This window comes from Rattus norvegicus, chromosome 19 (assembly GCF_021556685.1).
Source record: "Rattus norvegicus strain SHRSP/BbbUtx chromosome 19, alternate assembly SHRSP_T2T, whole genome shotgun sequence".
NCBI classification, from domain to species: Eukaryota; Metazoa; Chordata; class Mammalia; order Rodentia; family Muridae; genus Rattus; species Rattus norvegicus.
The window spans coordinates 49,025,091-49,044,204 of NC_141552.1; the positions used below are offsets into that span (position 1 = coordinate 49,025,091).

Genomic DNA, 19,114 nt, shown 5'->3' on the forward strand with positions numbered 1-19,114 from the left:
AAAACAAATAGATTGGAGATGCAGTAGTAGAGCACTTGACCAACAAGCTTGAGGTCATGGGTCAAACTGCCAGTGTGGCAAACAACCATGACCAAAAGAAACAACAGCAGCAACCACAAAAAACAAACAAGGACTTAGATCGATGGTTCAGTAGGTAAGAGTGCATGCTTGCAGAGGACCAGAGTTTGGTTCTCAGCACCTGTATGGGGACAGTTACAATTGCATGTAATTCCAGCATTAGGGGAACACACACCCATGCACATGCACGAACACACACACAATTCACAATCAGTCTAAAAAAAATCAAAGCAACACAACCCAAGCCAACAAATCCCATGTGGTAGAGTATAAATCATTAAAATCTACTGAATTCTCTTCAAATGGTGGTTACTATTAAGGCTGTCCCCACAAAACCACTGTTAGCTAAGTGAACTCAGAGATCCACCTGTGTTTTGCCTCCTGAGTACTGGATTAAGGCATGTGCCACCACCAGGAAAGGGACCCTGTCTTTAAAAAAAAAAAAAGAATGGAAGATTACTAGGGACCAAGTCCATTGTGTGATATACAGTGCCAACTTGTTTCAAAACACACATACAAATAGTTTTTTAGAACTCATGATGTGTGGTCCATTGAGATAGCTCAGTGGGTAAAGGCACTTGTCAAACAAGCAGGATGATCTCAGTTAGATCCCTGGAACACAAAAAGGTGGAAAGAGAATACTGACTACACAGAATTGTCCTCTGACCTCCACACACACACATACAATTAGAAGAAAAAGAAACCATGACATTATGTAAAGTCAACATCCACTTTATTTTTTATTTTTTCGGAGCTGGGGACTGAACCCAGGGCCTTGCACTTGCTAGGCAAGCGCTCTACCACTGAGCTAAATCCCCAACCCCCCACTTTATTGTTTGAATGTTACTCTCCATTCCTGTCTAGTAGTTTATTTTTCAGATCTCGAAACAATTCATTATACTGCAGAGAGGCGAGGGGCTGGTATGACCCAATGTCATCAAAAGACAAGTGTTCAACTTTCCTGGACCTCCAAGAAGATCCCTGCTCTATTGTAGGTTTAAGTCAGCCAAAAAAGTCAGTCTTGTTGAGGCAATGGGTCCCTCACTGAAGATGTTAGTCCTGGAAGGCTTCTCCTTCTACGAGCTGCCAGTTCAATTTTCTGAACCAGGCTCACATCCCAGGGATGGGTCACAAAACTGGTAACAGTCCCCGGCACTTCACTGCCCACTCGACCCACCCTTCCTGCTCTGTGGATGTAATCCTGCAGAGTAGGGGGAAAATCATAATTGACAACCATTTCCACGTGGATGCTGTCTAGGCCTCGTGAGGCAATGTCTGTGCAGACAAGTATGTTTTGGGAGCCCTTCTGGAAACTCTGGAAGATACCTGCCCTCATTGAGGCTGGCATTTGCCCTTGCAGCCTTAAATGTTGGATTTTGTGGTCATCCAGAATGTACCCAAGCCAGTTCACGGTGCTGGCGCTGTTGCAGAATACCAGGACAGTTCCCGAGGGTTCTGCCTTATTTGCTTTGTCATGCTGTTTGAGGATCTGAATCAGTTCTGTCACCTTCTCTGTTCCCTTTAGTCTCATAAATGTCTGTCTGACATGAGGCATGATGCAGTGGAGCTTGGAGCTGGTGATGGTGGTCAGACTGTCTGGGCTGGTGACTTTACTCAGCAATTGGTTTAGGCCTTCTGGAAATGTGGCTCCCACCATCACTAACTGAGCTTTGGGATTAAAGGGGTCTTCTAACTCAGCTGGACTTTCTGCTATAGGGCTCTTTCCCAAGATGTAGTCCACCAGTTCCACGAAGCTTTCATCTAGCAGCGTGTCTACTTCATCCAGCACTATGAAGTTAAGATGATGTAAGCTGATCAGTTGACTTTTCAGAGCCTTCCACAGCGCCCCTGGAGTAGCCACTAGCACATCTGCTGACGGCCATTTACCCAGCTGAAGTTTGAGCCTATTCATTCCCAGGCCTCCGCCAAGTTCTATAACCTGCAGGTCCAAGTACCTACCCAATGACTGGGCCACTGCCTGCACCTGTTCGGCTAATTCTCGGGAAGGTACCAGAACCAAGCCTCGAGGAGCGGTGGAACTGCGGGAGTCCAGCTCTGGCCCTTTTAGGAGCCGTTGAAATAGGGGCAGTAGATAGCTAAGCGTCTTGCCGCTACCGGTTTCAGCAGCGCAAAGGATGTGGCGGCCGCGAAGCAGTGGGGGAATGGTTTTCGACTGCACGGAGGTTGGCTGAACAATTTCGGGGACAGCCTTCTGAAGCGCGAGCAGTACTCGGGGTTCTAGACCCAGGTCCACGAAGTTGCCCCGGGACGAGAGGTTCCTCATGGCGGGCGCCTCTTGCTGCACTCGCTCTATGGAAAAATGGTCCTGACGCGATCGCCGATGCTTCCAGCCACGCGAAGCCAGTGGTGCCCGCTCCCAACGGCCCAGCGTGAGGCGTGCGGGCTGGTTCAACTCTGGCCGCTTTGCCGAGACCAGGAGTGGACCAGGTTGCACTAGCACCGGCCGTTGGAAACTCCCACGGTCGCTCCGTCGCTGTTCCTGCCGTCGCTGCAGAGCCCGCGGAATGCGCACAACAGGCAAGGACTGGTCGGAACCGCGCAACACTATGTTCCGTCGAGGTTCCAGAAGCAACCGGACTGCTAATGATAATAGCCGCGTTGGCCCGGCTAAAGCCATATTTCTCTTGATGCAGAAGAGGCGCATGGTAGTGACGTCACGTACGCGACTGTAGTCTGAAATACGGTGGCTGGCGCAGATCAGTGTCACGTGTGGCTCTGCAGTACCGTCTGGAAGGAGGGAGGATCCTTAAGAGTTCAGTGGCTGTGAGGTCTGTAGGTTTCCATCCGGCAGGGCGATGTCCAGACTGGGGTCATCTTTGGGGACGGGTACTCGGTGGAAGAAGGAGTGGGAGTCCGCAATAGGAGGGGGACATGGGTCCCTGGCTCAAGGAATCGAGTGAGGATGGCCTCTGTCAACTGAGTGCTTAATTTCTGATATCTTACCTGTGGTCGTCATTGCCCCGACCTGTTATTCCATAGAACTTCAAGGGTACAAAGTACGACGATGTAGATATGCGCATCGCTCAAAACCTCGGTGATGCAAGTTTCCCGAGAGTCTGAATGAATGATAGGCCTGGGGACTGAAGCAAAAGTTGGAAGTCTGGGTCCAGGCTCAGCCCTGTTCTCTAGAACCCAGAGTGCATGCTGGTGGTCTTCAACATATTTCGTCTATGAAGGGAGAGAGATGGTCTCAGTTCTTTCAGGTGTAGTTTCTCATTTTTTACACTTCTTTTCCAGGCAAGTTTCACTCTCCATTCCTTGTCACCCCTTCATGATTTTTCATTCTCCATTCCTTGTCACCCCTTCATGATTCTCAGACTGGACTCAACCACTCTTAGAGTCTGCTCATATCCCACTGGCTTCTCAGGCAGATTCTAAATTGCCTGACTAGAAGTAGAAAGAAGAAAGGGTCCCGTTACCCTTATGAAGTGATGAAAGCTTATTTCACATAGTGCTGATCAAGCAGACTACTTGACTTGAATAGTGGTTCAGGTTATTAAATTTTTATTTATTTATTTATTTTACTTCATACTTCTTGAACACATCTGAAAAAAATATGGGCGTCAGATGTCAAGTGTCTGGAGTGGGAGATAAGGTCAATGTTTGTGGACTGAATACTTAGGAGGTTCCTAACATCTGGAGAAAGTGTTTTAATTTCATTCACTAGGTGGACATCTGTGGATTTTTCCACTGTAAAATGAAAATATTCATGAAAAATTGTGTCTGTACTAAATATGTATATGCATTTTTCTTTGAACTTACTCCCTAACAATACAGTATACCAAGTATTTACATCGTGCTTATATTCTATTGGTCATAAGCAATTTACAGATGATTTAAAGCATGTGCGAGAGGGTTGGAATGTAGATTAGTGATACAGTGCTTGCCTATTAGCATGTGAAGTCCTGAATCCATTCCCCCTAAAATCAAAGTATATATGCGTCTATGTAGAAATTTTATATAAGGGCTTGAGCATCCTCAGATTTTGGTATCTTTGAGGTTCCTAGAACCAATCTCCTAGTAGGTACCTATTGATGAAAGTACCATTAAAAAGATTAACATTTAGCTGAGCATAGTGGCATATGCCATTAATTCCATCACTTGAAAGTCAGAGACACGTAGATCTCTGAGTTGGAGGCTGGCCTGGTCTAAATAGCATGTTCTGGTCCACCTGGATTTAAGTGAGACCCAGCCTTAAAACAAAAAAGACATAGGTTATCTAGGTTTTTTTTTGTTTTGTTTTGTTTTTTTAATTTATTTATTTTATGTGAGTACACTGTTGTTGTCTTCAGACACACCAGAAGAGGGCACCAGATCTCATTACAGATGGTTGTGAGCCACCAAGTGGTTGCTGGGAATTGAGCTCAGGACCCCTGGAAGAGCAGTCAGTGTTCTTTTTTTTTTTTTTTTTACTCTTTTTTTTTAATTAATTTATTTATTTTATGTATATGTGTACACTGTCGTTGTCTTCAGACACACCGGAAGAAGGCATCGAATCTCATTACAGATGGTTTTGAGCCACCATGTGGTTGCTGGGAATTGAACTCAGGATCTCTGGAAGAGCAGTCGGTGCTCTTAACCACTGAGCCATCCCTCCAGCCCGAGCAGTCAGTGTTCTTAACTACTCAGCCATATCTTCAGCCCTAAGTTATCTAATTTTATTCTTCTTTATGGTAGTGAGGATGCAGCCAGGTCCTGTGAATTCATAATAGGCAAGTGCCTTACTAGTAAAGCTACAGTCCTGATGTTTAATTGTCCCCACACCCCGACCCTGTGGTTTCTTTTTTTGAGTACCCTGGTTAGCTTAGTGCTCACCATACCCAGACCCAGACCCAGACTTCCTTTTTGTTCCCAATGTCTCTCCCTTCACAGTATCTCTAGAATGTGACCACTGATTACCAACCTTGTTGAATCCCTATCATCTCGCAAGTTGATTTACTGAATTACCTTTGAGTTGATCTCTCTGCCATCCTGATCCGTTCCCCTCTTTCTATTAATACACCAGTCAGTGTGATCATGTGAAAACATGAGTGAGCTCCTGCTGCTTCTCCACTTACAACCGTTTACTGGGATTTTTCTTTTTTAAAAAATTTATCTATTTATTTTATGTATGTGAGTACATTGTCGCTGTCTTCAGACACACCAGAAGAGGACATCGGATCCCATAACAGATGGTTGTGAGCCACCATGTGGTTGCTGGGATTTGAACTCAGGACCTCTGGAAGAACAGTTAGTGTTTTTTTTTTTTTTTTTTTTCTGGAGCTGGGGACCAAACCCAGGGCCTTGCGCTTGCTAGGCAAGCGCTTTACCACTAAGCTAAATCCCCAACCCCCAGTCAGTGTTCTTAACTGCTGAGCCATCTCTCCATCTCCATATTTTTGAAGAGCCAACAGACTCGAGAATGTATCCCAAAGACCCATACAATCTGAGTACTGCCCGAATCATCAAACCGCTGCTCCTAAAACATTGGATTTCCATGATTTTCTCTGTTGTATAGTCCATGTTATCTTCCTGATGACTCCTCCAACATATCAGATAAGCTTCTGCCTTGAGTCCTTCACTGGTTTTTGCTTCTGTTGAGCATTCTCCTAGATCCCTCCTTGGCTAATCCACATCTTTGTTTAAGTCTTTTTTTTTTTTTTTTTTTTTTTTTTTTAGATTTATTTATTATAAGTACACTGTAGCTGTCTTCAGACACACCAGAAGAGGGCATCAGATCCCATTACAGATGGTTGTGAGCCACCATGTGGTTGCTGAGATTTGAACTCAGGACCTTTGGAACAGCAGTCAGTGCTCTTAACGGCTGGGCCATCTCTCCAGCCCTTTGTTTAAGTCTTACCTTTTTTATTGAAGCATACCTCAGCTTCTCTATTGAAAACTGTTCCTAATGCTTTCAGTCTTCCTTCATCTGCTTTTTTTATTTTAATTCCTGTGTACTACTGTTTGCCAGCACACTATATAATTGTTTATTTTTTATATGCTTATTGGTTTTTGCTTATACTCTCCTATTGGGCTGAACACTCTGTGAGTCAGGAGTCTTCCTAGACTTGCCAGTCCACTTTTTTCTCTGAGACTATGACAGCTTTGTTCCCAAGAGATTATGACAGTGATGGGCACTTAATGAATAGTTGTTATGACTGAACATAAATGAGAGATAAGTATTTGAAGGTTGGAAGAAGCCTGTCCTGCTTGGCAGAAGGGATTTTTTTCTATTTATGTTTCTTTTTCTGTTTTTTTTTTTTTTTTTTTTTGGTTCTTTTTTTTTTTTTTTTTTTGGTTCTTTTTTTCGGAGCTGGGGACCGAACCCCAGGGCCTTGCGCTTCCTAGGTAAGCGCTCTACCACTGAGCTAAATCCCCAGCCCCTCTTTTTCTGTTTTTATTCTTGTTGGTTTTATGCATATAAGGGTTTTTGTCTGCATGTGTGCTTTTGTATCACACATGTGCCTGGTGCCTGTGAAGGCCAGAAGAGGGCATCAGAACCCCTGAAACCAGAGTTGCAGAGTTTGTAAGCTGCAGGTTCTCTGCAAGAGCAGCAAGTGTTCCTAACCACTGAGATTCCTCTCCAACTCTACATTTTTTTTATTTAAAAATTAATTTTTAGGGGGTTGGGGATTTAGCTCAGTAGTAGAGCTCTTGCCTAGCAAGCACAAGGCCCTGGGTTCGGTCCCCAGCTCTGAAAAAAAGAAAAAAAAAAAAAGAAATGTAATAATACTAGGACTCTGTGCCTAATTAAAAAAATTAATTTTTAGTTGTGTGCGTGGTGGGGCATGGATATCCATGGAGGTCTGAGGACAGTGTGCAAGAGTCAGTTCACTCCTTCCACTGCTGGTTCCAGGGATCGAACTCGAGGTGGTCAGGCTTATGCAGCAAGCCCTTTTCCCCACTGAGCCATCTCACCTACCCACAACTATATTTCTAACCTATAGTTTTGCTTTCTTCAGGCATAGCAGAGGAGGAATGATTGTGAACAGCCTCTCCCTGTGCTACCACAATAAACTCATATTAGCCCCAATGGTTCGGGTGGGGACTCTGCCAATGCGCCTCCTAGCCCTGGATTATGGAGCAGACATTGTTTACTGTGAGGTAAGGTATTCCTAGATTTCTGGGAGTCTTGGGGGATTGGGGATAGGTTTCATCTTTGGGTATGGCAGTGTTTAGGAGGCCAAGGAGGCAGAATGGGATCATTACTCATGGTCTCTCACTAAACTCAGAAGAGATCCACACATGATACTGATTAGTTCTGTTGGTCCTGTTGCTCTCAGGACTTGGGCAGCAGATGGACAGATGGACAATCTGTCATGTCACTGCCCAGGCCCCTATTCAGTATACTGGTGAACTAATTGAAGTTTCAAAGAAGAGAAAGAGAACCAGATTTAGAGTAGGGAAGTTGGACAAGGTTGGTGTCAGTAGCCATAGGATTTTTTTTGGGGGGGGGCAGTAGGTCAGTAAGTGTATCTATTGGCTGCCCCAGAGATTATTAGGGCTTTAGAGCCAGGTTCAGAAAGATCTGATAGGAAAATGGAATTGCAAGTGTAAGCTGATACTGTGTAGTGAGGGAGTGTTCTCGGTTGAGCACTTATTATCTGGAGATAGTTCTGTTAGCCATGGCTGTTGAGATGTGTAGTAGAAGCTTCACAGCATTTATCAGCCAACAGACAGGGGAAATGAAGCAGGATATTTATTCCAACTGGTCACTTCTCTGCAAGTTTCTGATACGTCCCAATAATATCTGTAGATTGACTTATTGATGAAGCCCAAAGCCCTATTAGAAATGTTGCAGTAGGGGCTGGAGAGATGACTCAGTCATTAAGAGCACTGACTGCTCTTCCAGAGGTCATGAGTTCAATTCCCAGCAACCACATGTGGCTCACAACCATCTGTAATGAGATCTGATGTCCTCTTCTGGTGTGTCCGACAGCTACAGTGTACTTTATATAAATGTACTTAAATTAAATTAAAAAAAATGTTGCATTAGAGATTAATCCTTTAACAAACATAGTTTTTTGTTTGTTTGTTTGTTGTTTTTGAGATAGCATCTTAATAGTCCAGCCTAGCCCCAGAGTCTATACTGTTGTCTCGATTTCCCAGGTGCTAATTTTAGAGGTAAGAGCTCCCATGCTTAGAGCCAGTGACATGAGGCCCCCTTGGAAACATATATATCCCCCTAGCCAATCAACCAAAGAAAGAGCTGGTCAACCGAATAAATTAATGAACTACAAGAAGCCAGAAGGTGTTTGGTAAGAGAATGAAGCAGCTGGGAACATTAGTATGTTAGAAGGCTTGGGGCGAGGAGTGAATGTCAAGCCAGGAAGTAGAAATAGGGCCATCAAGCACACTGTTGGGTATTTAAGGGTAAGTGGGGCAGGGAGGGTACAGGCAGGTATAGGAAGTTTGAGGTTTGAAAGAAGGGTGAAGGGGGTTGGGGATTTAGCTCAGTGGTAGAGCGCTTGCCTAGCAAGCGCAAGGCCCTGGGTTCGGTCCCCAGCTCCGAAAAAAAGAAAAGGGAAAAAAAAAGAAAAAAAGAAAGAAGGGTGAAGGAAGTTGTTTGTAGATGACTTGCAAGTTTCAAGAATAAGAGGAAGGAGGACATTCGATATGGCGGGGGTGGAGGTGGGGAGAGTGGGGTTGGGTGAGAAGCAAGGTCAGGTCTTGGGAGACAGGTCACATTTTTTTTGTTTTCTTTCTTTTACTTTTTCTTTTTTCTTCTTTTTTCTTTTTTTCGGAGCTGGGGACCGAACCTAGGGCCTTGTGCTTGCTAGGCAAGCGCTCTACCGCTGAGCTAAATCCCCAACCCCTTTTTTTTTTGTTTTCAAGGCCAGAGATGGAGCATGCCGGGCATTTGCAGATCTTAGACCTTCTACCATGGGTTATGTCCTAGTTTAGGATTCTTTTAACAAAATGTTCATGTGTGTGGGAGCTAGAGGTGCATGGGAAAGTCACATGACAACTTGGGATGTTGGTTCTCTAATGCCCTCTTGGGTTCTGCAGATCCAGCTTAGGTCATCAGACATGTACAGGAAGGTCTGTTCCTTGCTGAGCCACCTTACTGGCTCCGGGATTTTTTTTTTTTTTTTTTGAGACAGATCCTTACTTTTGTCACCCAAACTAGCCTCAGTCTCTAGTGTGTTTACTCCAGCTGCCTGCTGTTTTGAGTGACCTTTTTTTCTGGAGAGATGAGAACAAACATATACTCATCTCAGGTGGGGTACCAGTGACAGAGCAAAGTACAGAGTCCAACTTGGCAAACCAGTGGGGTTTTGTTTGTTTTAGATTATAATATAATGATCCAATGAATTTTATCATAATTACTTAAGGGGTGTGGGTGAGGAGTTACAATACAGGAACAGAAATGACTCAATGCTCACCCCAGCCTGGGTGAACTCTCAAAAGGTAGACATGTATAGTACCTTGTACAACTTTCAGGCAGCTGGATAGATTGGAGACTGTCCCTATTTGGCAGCTCAGTTGGTCTGAGCCTCGTCAACTCTCCTAGGTGGCTTAATCTGACAGTGATTTTAGAAGTCCTTACCACTTACGTATGCTTTTGGTGGGAGAAGCCTGGTATATGTATCTGGTCAGTTTCAGGAACTTCCTGAAGCCTTCCTGAGTTGTTTACATTAGGAGTCTAAGGCTTCCCCTTTAGGAAGGAATGATTCATCTCCCCTAAAAACATCCTGTGTCTTTGGGAGGCCTCCTCCAGCATAGAAGGTTAAAGGGTAGAAGAGTTCACCTCTCTTTAGAACATCCGGTGTGGCTAGCTAGTTTTCCTCCAGTACAAAAGGTTTTATTTGGAGGAAATTTCTTCACAACACCAGTTCAAGCTTCTTGGTGCAGTGTAGAACCTGTATTTCTCTGAGATGACAAATAAGAAAGAAGTAATGGAAGGAAAAGAAAGCAAGGGCTCCCATGGCTCCTGGCTACAGGAAGATTAGGAAGCCATTCTCCTGTTGAAAAGGAGAAGTGGGATTATGAGATGATCCATATGGTGTTATTTATTGATAACCATCCCAATTAAGCCAATTAAAGTTTTGAGTCCTTTTATTAATGGCCAGACCAAGATCAGGTTAGTGCCTCTGAAAGGTCTCTTGATGCCCAAGATCAGGTGTAAGGGTTTTTCTGGCACAAGGTTATCTTGGCAGTCAGGAGCCAAGAAATACCACGAAGACACACCATGCAACAAACCTCACAGAAGAGATTTATTTGGGAGAAATCTAAGGTGGCTGCTGCCTCTAAACAGGAAGAGAGATGGCAGAGGACTGGACAAGAGGGCTCTTTTATAGAGCCTTGGAGCATGTGCAGTGAACAGGGTGTTCTTCCCTTGTCCACGGTTCCTAAATCAGAGTAAGTATAGTGTTTTCAAAGACAGAACCATGATTACATCAGTACTGGAGTAGAAGGTGATTTATAAAAATTAAAACTGTCTTTTACCTCTAGATTAGGCACTCCGGTGCCCAAAGATATCTGCTAAATGTCTTAATGTCTGTCAGCAAAGCCTCTCACCTGCTCTGCTCCCTCCCATATCACACTGCCGAAGGCCTCTCTCTGAGCCTGGCAGCAATCTCTCTACCTATCTAGTTCCCAAGGCAGGTTTCCATGTCAGCAACACACATCCCAACTCTGTGGCGGCCCAGTGTCTCTAGCCACCGCACACTTTCTTTCACTTAAATCACTACATAAAAGAACACAGAACACAATAACCTTTGATCCAATTGATAAGATATAATTGCCCACCTAAACATACAAAGCCCAATACACATCCATCCCTTAAGAACATTCATGGGACTGGAGAGATGGCTGAGCAGTTAAGGGTACTGACTGCTCTTCCTGACGTCCTGAGTTCAATTCCCAGTGACCACATGGTGGCTCACAACCATCCGATGCCCTCTTCTGGTGTGTCTGAAAACAGCTGCAGCATACTCATATACCTAAAGTAAATAAATCTTTAAAAAAAATTTCATAACAACCTGTAAAGGTACAGCGTGAGGGGTTGGGGATTTAGCTCAGTTGTAGAGCGCTTGCCTAGCAAGTGGAAGGCCCTGGGTTCAGTCCTCAGCTCCGAAAAAAAAAGGTACAGCGTGGAATCTTAACGTCAGTTTCCATATTGTCCTGCCACAGCTTCTCCCCTTCCTCTCCTTCCGTTCCTCTCTCCTCCTCTTCCTTCAAACTTTTCTCCCACCCATCCTTCTTTCTCATCCAATGACAGGCCTCATTCTATCTTGTACCTGCCCCACCTGTGACATCATCCCACTTCCTTCCCTTCTCCCTTCCTTTCTTCCCTCCTCTCTCTTGTCTTGAGATAGAGTGGCTGAGGATCAGACTTATATGGCTGAGAATGACTTCGACTCTCCTGTTTCCAACTCCACCTCCTGCTAGTATTGCATGAGTCAGGGTTCTCCAGAGGAGCAGAACTGATGTGTGTGTGTGTGTGTGTGTGTGTGTGTGTGTGTGTGTGTGTGTGTGTGTGTGTGTGTGTTATTAGAGTGACTTACAGGCTGAGCATCTGAACTGAGGTTCTCATACTTAGCTGTCAGGCACTTTACCAATTGGGCCATTTTCCCAGCCACTCCACCGGTCTTGTGTGTTTGTTGTTTGTTTGTTTTGGTCATCAAGCTTGCACATCAAGCATTTTACTGGATGAGCTATTGTCCAAACTTGAAAAGCGTGTTTTACCAGTAAATGTGACTAATTCTTTCTTTCAGAGTCCTGCTCAAAATTGGAGTAGAAATTCCAAATACTTTAGCCCTGTTTGGCGTGCTCTATGCTGAGACAGTTGGTATGAGGAACAACGAGGTTTTTGTTAGAGGAGTCAGTCCTAAGCCTCATACTCAGGCCCAGCTCTGAGGAGAGCAGGGAGAAAAGCAGGTGTATCTGTTGCTTGGCTTGGGACCAGTCTGAATATTGGGCATGGTACAGTGTGGTGCCCAGTGCCCTCTGGTGGGACCGGAGCTGCTCTACAGGCCAGCATCGATACAAACTGCCTGGATGTTCTTTCTACGTGAATCACATAGTTGATCTGTGAGATTACAGCATCAAGTCAGTTTATCCACCTAGTACAGAGGTACTCCAGTAGTCCAAACTATGAGGAGACACCTGACTTATTTTCTTTGTGTATGTATTGTGTGTGTATTTCGAGGTATGGGCTTATAATTTTGTAGCTGTGTTAGGCCTGCAACTTCCTATGTTGGCCAATGTGGTTCAGATTTCCAGGGATCTGCCTGCCTGTTTCCTGAGTGCTGGGATTAAAGACAAGCACCACCACCTCTGACAAGATTTATTTTTCATTTTTTTTTCTTTTTTTTTTTTTTGGAGCTGGGGACCAAACCCAGGGCCTTGCGCTCGCTAGGCAAGCGCTCTACCGCTGAGCTAAATCCCCAACCCCTTATTTTTCATTTTTATTTTATATGTAATGGGTGTTTCCCCAGTATGTCTATCACTTGTGTGACACTATTCCTGAGGAGATGTGTGCAGATGTCTCTTAGTCTAGATACAGAGCCAACAACAGACCAAGAAGTCCAGCTTGATGAGCCAGAGCTTTACTGAGGTTATTTATAGGAATAGGGGTGAGGGGCTACTTATAAAGGTAGAAATGACTCAAAAAAAAAAAAAAAAAAGCAAAGCCTGCTCAAGCCTTGCTGGAAACTTGGAGCACACTGCACAGCCTCCAGAGAAGCTCACCATGTTGGAGGGAGCACTTCACGGGTGGCTCAACTGATCTGGGCCTCTCCCAGGCAGCTCAGCTGCTGGCTTCTGCTTCTTTCAGGGTGCTTGGCTGATCTCCTTTCTGGCTGCTGGGTCTGAGCCTCTGCCAAGGGGTTGAGCTGGCCTGAGAGTGTCTCTCAGTGGTCCTTACTGCTTATATATGTTCCATTACATACATATAGTCCATTGCTCATTCGTAACTTCATCAGTGGACATTTGGGTTGCTTCTGTTTCTTTTTTTTTTTTTTTTTTTTTTGGTTCTTTTTTTTCGGAGCTGGGGACCGAACCCAGGGCCTTGCGCTTCCTAGGCAAGCGCTCTACCACTGAGCTAAATCCCCAACCCCTGCTTCTGTTTCTTAAGAGTGTGAGAAATGCTGCAACTGTCTCTTTGAGATCTTACTTTCAATTGGAATATATGCTCAGAAGTGAGGTTTCGGGACCTTTCCCCTGTCCCCTGGTACTAGGGCCTCACACACATAGGCAAGCTACCTCTCCAGCTTTTTTAAAGAAAAATTGGGCTGATGTGATGGCTCAATGGGTAAAGGTACCTGTTATTGAGCCTGAAAGCCTGCATTCCATCTCTGAGTCTCACGAGGGAGAAGAATAGAATGGGCTTTCAAGTTGTTTTTGATATCCACATGTACAACACACACACACACACACACACACACACACACACACACACACACACACACACAATATGTGAAACAAATAGATGTAATAAAATAATTTTAAAAATAAGATGGAGAGCAATTGAGGAAGACATTTCCATCAGTCTCTGGTCTTCACACACAGCTTCATGGACTAATGCTTCTATGCACACATGTACATTCGTTCATACAGCATATGTGCACACTGAATGCCACTCATACAGCATATATGCACACTGAATGCTTTCCCACATGCTCACTATCTTTTGGACATTGCCCACCCCTTGGGGTACCACAGGATTACCACAACTTAATTGTGGTTGTTTGTTCAGAACTGAACATTAGATTTTTTTTTAAAGATTTATTAATTTATTATGTATAAGTACACTGTAACTATCTTCAGATACACCAGAAGAGGGCATCAGATCTCTTTACAGATGGTTGTGAGCCACCATGTGGTTGCTGGGAATTGAACTCAGGACCTCTGGAAGAGTAGTCGGGTGCTCTTAACCGCTGAGCCATCTCTCCAGCCCGAACATTAGATTTTTGATGATTTGAATTTTATAAGGAACGAATAGACCCAGAAATACATAGAACAAAGCTGGGTGGTGGTGGTGCACGCCTTTAACCCCAGCACTCAGGGGGCAGAGGCAGGCAGATCTCTGAGTGCAAGGCCAGCCTGGTCTACAGCCTGGTTTACAGAGTGAGTTCCAGGACAACCAAGAGGACACTTGGTTTCGAAACTCTGTCTCGAAAAACAAAACAAACAAGGAGGAAAGAAAGACAGGACAGACAGATAGATTAGAACATGTTTGCCTACAGTTGACTATATCGAGAGCCGCCACATGGAGGGCATGAGGTCCTTTCTTTGGTCATCCCGCAGCACTCCTATGCATGTAATGGTACCCACCAGGCTGAGGTGGGGTTTGTTTAAGCTCATAAGAGGAGAGTGTGGGGATGACTTTCTTGGATGATAGTCTTTTACTTTCTTCTTTTGGATGCCAGAGTTCATGGCCATGAGCATCAGGCTTGACTTTTACATCTGCTTAATACTCACTGACCGAAGCAGAACAGTGTTGTATCCAACCAGGAATTACCCATCAGTAGATATCACATTTCACTCTGTCTCTTTCTTTTTCTCAGAATCTGCTGGAATGGCTTACCCACGTGACGCTCACCTCTTTGTTTACACACAGTGAGCTGAGTAGATTTTTCTTTCCTGTGATTGTCTCAGATCTTCCTCTCCAGGCTTTTATTCTCTGGTTCTAATTTTTCCTTGTCTGTTCCCTGGAGCCCTTCACTGCCTGTCCTTTGTCTAATAATTGCAGTGTGAGGCTCTCTGAAGTGCTGGAGCTTGAACTGAGTCTAGTCCCAAGGACATTGTCTCAGTGTCTGTATCCTGGGTAATTCTCTTTCCAGCACACTGACAGCTTATCCTCTGACAGCACCAAATACAGGGTCCTGGAGAAAACAGCAGATTCACGGTAGCTCACCCAGGGCCTTGCTTAGTTGTAGGGAAGAGCACGATGTGTCCCCAAAGCCATGAGTCGTTGTCAGTAGTGTGATTACTGGCTAAACAGTGGTCATTAGGAATGTAATGAAGGCCTTCCATCTGTGTCCAAGACTGACAGGTGTCTTCTGATTCCTCTGCAGGAGCTGATTGACCTTAAGATGCTCCAGTGCAGGCGAGTTGTAAATGGTGAGTGCAGCACTGGCCTGCGGATTCTGTGTGTGCCCAACTGATTCAAGCAGTTCTGTCACCACCCCTCCAGGGTCCTTTCTTGTTGTATTATATAACTGCATAGATCACCTGCTTCTTTAGTCGCTGCTCTTCAGATGTAATGACAAGAGCCACGTCTGAGGTTCAGAGGCACAGTTGCTTGGCAGAGCAACTTGCCCGACATATTTGAAAGGTTTGGTCCTCGGCATCACATAAATAAATAAACTAATAATAAATCAGTTGTGGGGGGTGGGGATTTAGCTCAGTGGTAGAGCGCTTGCTAGCGCAAGGCCCTGGGTTCGGTCCCCAACTCCGAAAAAAAGAAAAAAGATAAATAAATCGGTTGTGAAACAGGGTACAAATGCCTTTCTCTGACAGAACCGAAAGCAAAGAAATGTCTGTATTTCATAGTGTAGGTAGGACGTTAGGGGCCCAGGAGCAATGATCACTTTAGTACTGGGCACACCTCAGACAGTAGTAGCTTCTCAATAGTGAATGGGAATCATAAACCTAGTTTTACTTAATTCACAGAGTTAGACCATGGCTAAACAGAGATAAAGTGCCAGTAAACGCTTTGCTCTGTGGCATGGAAGTAGCTATGATGCATTGAGATTCCCTTCTGTCTTATTGATGGGGCAGATTGTTTTTTAATTAACGTAATCATGAAGGATCTAGAGATTTTGTTTGCTTGTTTTCTTAGGCTGTCATCAAACCTGCTGTGTAGTGGAGGATGACTTTGAACTCCTGATACTCCTGCCTCTACCTTTTAAGTGCCAGGATTATAGTTATGTAGTACTGTTTAGTTTAAATTTAAATTTTATTTTGTGTTATGAAAATTCAGAGTTGGGCATAGTGGTACACACCTTTAATCCCAGCACTTGGGAGTCAGAGGAGGGTGCATTATGAATTCCAGGCCAGCCAGACCTCCATAGTGATTGAAGCCCTGTCTTAAACAAGTAGGGCTGCAAAGATGGCTCAGTGGTTAAGAGCATTGACCACTCTTCTGCAGGGCCCAGGTTCAATTCCCAGCACCCACATGGTATTGTCTATAACTCCAATATCTGACACTTTCACACAGATATACATTCAGGCAAAACACTAATGCACATAAGATAAAAATAAATTATAAAATAATAAAACAAGTAATAAATTTCAGTATGCCTGGGCCAGAGGTAGTAATGTATGCCGGTAATACCATCATTTTGACAGGGGATTAGGAATCCAGGACCTGTTTTTAAGACCTTGTCCAAAATAAATTTTTTTTTTGGTTCTTTTTTTTCAGAGCTGGGGACTGAACCAAAATAAATTTTATTATTACAGATCTGTATAGGCTAGAAAACAAAAATGCTCTGGAACCATATACCTAAGGTGGAAATTCCCAAAGGGGAGAGGGTTTATATTCCTGCACACACAATAAGCATATGCATCTGCAAGTGTGACTTGTTTGTGTCTAGCTTTCCTCCAGAGCTCATACTGCTTTGCCACTTGCTTTTCTGTCAGGATATTTTTCTGTGTCCGAAACTGTAGTTGACTATATCAGAAAGGGTGTCATTAGCTCCTTAATGGGATTTTCTAGTATTTTGCTCTTATAATGATGTATTATAAGCAAGCCAGTTTTGCATGATTCTTCTCTTAGACCTCTTCTTACCACCTTCAGCTACCATTTACCCTGCCATTTAGAACTGTTGTGGGGTGCTCAGCAGAGAAGACCCCCAGATGTGAATTTAAGCCAATAGAAAGTCTTTATTATATAGCCAGCAACTACACTTGGTGTTTGGGATCCCAGTGTAGCCCTGAGCTTTGCTCAGATGGAGCTTTTAAGCATAAGACCATGTTTTGGGTTGACACACCTCTGTTAACAAGGACAGCTAGTCAGAAGCAGAGCTACAGAAGCCAGAAGGCAAGGTTCGTATATTGGACACTTTCCTGGAACTATGGACTTGGACGGAGTAGCCCTTCATTTTGGCAGGTGTACTGTCCGAGTGCTGAGTCTGACAGCCTGCATGGAGTCAGTTGTGGTAATGTTAACCGCGTACCTGGTCAGTCTGGCATGTTAGTCATAGCTGTGATTGTGGGTGGGCTTTACAAGCTTTTAAGATCTCCTGTATTCTCAAGGCAGCCTTTGGCATAGGCATAGTTACTCATCTGCTACGTTGGATCTTTTTCATGTAGTAATTGATTTTGAAAGTTAATAGTACTTTCTAAAGAGTAAGTACTATAAGAAATTTACAAAAGAAGATTAAATGGGACACAAGAACCTGTGTTTAACCAACAAAACAACAACAAAATAATTAAGACTAGATGATCCAGGTATGGTGGTGCCCACCTTAATCCCAGCACTTGCCTCAAGGTAGAAGCAGGAGTATCTCCATGAATTTAAGTCCAGTTGGTCTACATAGCCAGCTCTAGGACACCCAAGACTACATAGAGTAGACACACACACACACACAGTAGACAAGATATGATCAACCTATTTGTAATTATGTTCTAATGTTCTATAAAGTTATTACTGAGAACACTACGCAGTTGTGGAACCATCAGTCCCAAGGAGATACAAAATGAGACTTAGTACCAGTTTTTTTTGTTTTTTTTTTTGTTCTTTTTTTTTTGGAGCTGGGGACTGAACCCAGGGCCTTGCACTTCCTAGGTAAGCGCTCTACCACTGAGCTAAATCCCCAGCCCCTTAGTACCAGTTTTAGGATTGCACTTCTGTAGTCTCAGCACTGGGAGGTGAAAGTAGGAAGACCAGAGTTCAAAGCAAGTTTAAGGCCAGTGTGGACTATTTGAGACCTTGTCTTTAAAATAAAAATCAATGCTAAGGGGCTCAGCACATTTAAAAGTACTGGCTGCTCTTCCAGAGGACCCCCTAGTACCCACATGGTGGAGAACAACAGTCTGACACCTTCTTCTGGCCCCTGAGGGTACTGCATGCTCACAGTACACAGATATGCATACAGGCAAAATACCACCTATACATATAAAATAAGAATTATTAAAAAATAAAATCACACAGAATTAGATTTCTTTAGGCCTCTGGTCATATTTTCATCAGTTGATCAGCATATAACTTGTTTTATGTGTGTTACTATTCAAAGTCATATGTAATATATACCACGCATGTATATGTACACCTATACATCATAGCCAATAGCAGTATATATAATTTCATGCCTGAAAAAAGGTTATCTAGGGGCAGGGGTGCAGTTCAGTGGTAGAGTATTCTCCCAGCATGTGGGAGGTCATTGAGAAAGAAAAGACAGCGGACAGGTATGAATACCTTTACTCCCATTTGGAAGGCAGAGGCAGGAAGGCCCAGACTTCCAGACTTGGGCTGCATAATCTCCAATTCATGTGCTTTGCCCATTAAACTCATCTCAGCCTGTTTTTTTTTTTTTTTTAAAGATTTATTTATTTCATGTATGTGAGTACACTGTCGCTGACTTCAGACACACCAGAAGGGGGCATCGGATCCCATTACAGATGGTTGTGAGCCACCATGTGGTTGCTGGGAATTGAACTCAGAACCTCTGGAAGAGCAGTCAGTGCTCTTAACCACTGAGCCATCTCTCCAGCCCATCTCAGCCTGTTTTAAAGATTAGAAATAGTATTGGGAGGTAGACAGCTGGGTCAGTGGTTCAGAACACTGGCTGCCCTCGCAGGGAACCTGGTTCAATTTTTAGTATCTTTACAACAGCTCACAAACCATCTGTAACTCCAGTCCCAAGGATCCAGTGTTCTCTCTGGCCTTTGAGAGCAGAAGGCTCACAGTGATGGACGGATAAACATGCAGGCAAGACACCCAGACCCATAAAGTAAAATGGTTTTTTAATGAAAAAGAAAGAAACACTGTTAGAAACACTTCACAGCACTTTATCACTATGCCTAGAGCCATTCACTCATTCATTCATCTTTAGTCAGGGTTTCTCTGTGTTTCCCTGGCTGTCCT

General features: G+C 44.0%; 2 protein-coding genes across 5 annotated transcripts in view; one reads left to right on the forward strand and one right to left on the reverse strand.

Moving 5' to 3' along the window:
* Positions 1-795: 795 nt before the first annotated feature.
* Ddx28 (DEAD-box helicase 28) lies at positions 796-2,726 on the reverse strand. The gene has a single exon (NM_001108898.1). It carries the CDS (start codon positions 2,714-2,716, stop codon positions 1,094-1,096), a length of 1,623 nt encoding a protein of 540 aa, NP_001102368.1. The 5' UTR covers positions 2,717-2,726; the 3' UTR covers positions 796-1,093.
* Positions 2,727-2,746: 20 nt separating this feature from the next.
* Positions 2,747-19,114, forward strand: part of Dus2 (dihydrouridine synthase 2) — a 42,972-nt gene continuing 26,604 nt past the window's right edge. For 3 of the 4 annotated variants that reach the window (XM_087594200.1, XM_087594199.1, XM_087594201.1), the window contains exons 1-3: positions 2,799-2,867; positions 7,041-7,182; positions 15,102-15,147. Coding sequence is in view for 1 of the 4 variants with exons in the window: in NM_001106181.1 (NP_001099651.1) it covers positions 7,057-7,182; positions 15,102-15,147 (172 nt within the window). In the remaining 3 variants the exon portion in view is untranslated. Of the gene's footprint in view, positions 2,868-7,040; positions 7,183-15,101; positions 15,148-19,114 lie in introns of all 4 variants that reach the window. The other variant, NM_001106181.1, reaches the window with a different exon arrangement.